General features: G+C 51.9%; 1 protein-coding gene across 4 annotated transcripts in view; it reads right to left on the reverse strand.

Annotated features, from left to right (window-relative positions):
* LOC113808882 (putative fatty acyl-CoA reductase CG5065) overlaps nucleotides 1–2,500 on the reverse strand; it is a 72,964-nt gene that overhangs the window by 9,863 nt on the left and 60,601 nt on the right. For 3 of the 4 annotated variants that reach the window (XR_011398957.1, XM_070128426.1, XM_070128430.1), the window contains one exon: nucleotides 1,192–1,248. The exons of the other annotated variant lie outside the window; for it this stretch is intronic. Coding sequence is in view for 2 of the 3 variants with exons in the window: in XM_070128426.1 (XP_069984527.1) it covers nucleotides 1,192–1,248 (57 nt within the window). In the remaining variant the exon portion in view is untranslated. The remainder of the gene's footprint in view (nucleotides 1–1,191; nucleotides 1,249–2,500) is intronic. 4 annotated transcript variants of the gene reach the window in all.

The following is a 2,500-nucleotide window of genomic DNA, read 5'->3' on the forward strand; positions in this document are numbered from 1 at the left end:
ATTTGTTTATGTTTATTTAGCTATAATTATTATCATCTTTTTGTACATTCAATGATAACTCCCTACTTATATTTTTAGCATTTGATAAGTTCCCTGCAACCTAACCCACCCTTTCCTATCTTTCCTTGGCTCCCTTCCTACCCTCCCTCTCTCCTTTTTTTCCTACTTTCCTCTCCCTCTCTCCCTCCCTCCCTCTCCTATCCCCCCTCTCTCCCTTCCTCCCTCCCCTATCTCTCTCTCTCCCTCCCTCCCTCTTCTATCCCTACATTCCTCCTCCTTTCCCCTCTCCTATCTCTCTCTCCCTTCCTCCCTCCCCTATCCCTACCTTCCTCCTCCCTTCCCCTCTCTCCATCTCCCTCCCTCCTTACCCTCCCCCCGGACCTCCGCAGACTCCGAGGTACCTTTGAGGACGTCCTAGAAAGCTTTGCGGATGCTGGCGGGCACCCAGCCTTGGCAGCGGCGCAGTGCCTCCACTAGCAATGGATATTATAAAGCAGCACCATCACAGAGAAAGCTTTTAGGATAGATCGCCGCCTCTAGGCAGCCTGTAAGGGATGCTAGCAGCGTTTGGCACAGCACCGTGGCACATTCAGACCCAGAAAAGAGTGGCACGGTGGCATCAGACCCAGGAAAAGACTGGCACCTTTAATGAAGTTTAAGGTACAGTGGCACTTTAAAACCCCTTTTTTTATGTGCATGTCCCTTTTTCCAGTCTACCCCCCCGGTCCCCTCCCCCCCCACCTCCTCCATGACAAAACACAGAACTAAAGACAGTTAAAAAAAAAAAAAAAAACACACACAAAACTACTCACTCACTATAGATCAAAAGGGGGTAGGCGGGTTTTATATATCAAGACAACACGACTAAATAAAAAGTATTCTAAAAAAATAGAGACTAAGAAAACTTAAACTTAAAAAAACAAATAAACAAGAAGAAATAGAAGCCGACAAGCGAAAAAAAAAACACATATAAACAGGCCAACACAGCGACGCATGGCAGAGGGTGAGGTAGCTTGCTGATGCTGCAAGGCTTTGGGAGGAAAAAAAAGGAAAATAAAATACAGAGAAGGCAGGGATGAGTACCAAAAAAAAATGCTTTAGGAGGTTGCGGGGATTTACGAAAAGGTTTCCTCCATTTTAGATATATATATATTTTTTTTAAAGGTAGGAAACCACCTCCCTAGCACTTACCGTTGTCCTGTTAAACCGGGATCCGTTCATTGTGGTCCCGAGAGATGATTCGCTGCCCTATAAGATGATGATAGCGTGTTAGCTTTACGTGTTGGGGAAAGGGAGGGAGGGGAGAGGGAGGGAGCATGATGGAGGGAGAGGGAGAAGGTGGAGGGGGAGGGAGAGGAAGGGGGAAGGTGGAGGGGGGGGAGGGAGAGGAAGGGGGAGAGGGAGAAGGAGAAGGAGAAGGAAGGAAGGGTTAGGGAAGGGAGATGGGGTAGGGAAGGAGAGGGAAAGGGAGAGGGAGGGAGAAGGTGAAGGGAGAGGGAGAGGGAGAGGGGGAAGGGAACAGGGAACATGGTGGGGAGGAAAGGAAGGGGGAAGGGAAGAGGAAGAGGGAGAGGATGGAGGGGAGGGAAGAGAGAAAGGGGGAGGGGAAGGGAAGAGGTAGGAAAGAAGATGAGGAAGGAGAACTAGAAAGGTGGGAAGTTGAAAGGGATGTGGACAGAAGACAGAAGGAAATGAGAGAGTGAGGGGCAGAGAGACAGAAGAACGAAAGAAGGCGAATCAAAAAGAAACCGAAGGAGGCAGAGCAACTTTTACAAGGGAAGCGAGAACTGTAGGAAAGATTCGGAAGGAGGAAGAGTGAAGAGGAGAAGAAGGTAGCAAGAGCGACGGGGAAGGAAGGACAAAGAAAAAGTGGGTCAGGGCGGTGGGTCGAGGGAAGCAAGGTCAGCGCCAGTGGGGGAGGGGGAGGGAGAGGGAGAGGGAGGGAGAAGGAGAGGGAGGGAGAAGGAGAGGGAGGGAGGAGGAGAGGGAGAAAGGAGAGGGGGAGGGAGGAGGAGAGGGAGCGGAGGGGGAGGGAGAAGGGAGAGGGGGAGGGAGGAGAAAGAAGAGGGGAGGAGGAGCGAGAAGAAGATAGGAGAGGGAGAGGGGTAGGGGAGAGAGGAGAGAGGGAGGAAGAGGAGATGAATGAGAAGGGGAAGGAGGGAGGGGAGAGAGGGGGAAGGAGCAGGGAGGAGGAGGATAAGATGAAAAAAGGGGAACGGAGAGGAAGAAACATGTGGAAGAGAGGGGAAGGAGGGGGGGAGGGTAAGAAGATGATCAAGAGTTATGGAAGAGAGGGAGGAGGAGTGAGTGGGAAGAGGAGGAGGAGGAAGAAGAAGAAGAAGAAGAAGAAGAAGAGGAGGAGGGATGAGGGAAGGGAGGAGGAGGAGGAGGAGGAGGAGGAGGAGGAGGAGGAGGAGGAGGGAGGAGGAGGAGGAGGAGGAGGGAGGAGGAGGAGGAGGAGGAGGGAGGGAGGGAGGGAGGGAGGGAGGAGGAGGGGAGG

Source organism: Penaeus vannamei, chromosome 2 (genome assembly GCF_042767895.1).
Source record: "Penaeus vannamei isolate JL-2024 chromosome 2, ASM4276789v1, whole genome shotgun sequence".
Classification (NCBI taxonomy): domain Eukaryota; kingdom Metazoa; phylum Arthropoda; class Malacostraca; order Decapoda; family Penaeidae; genus Penaeus; species Penaeus vannamei.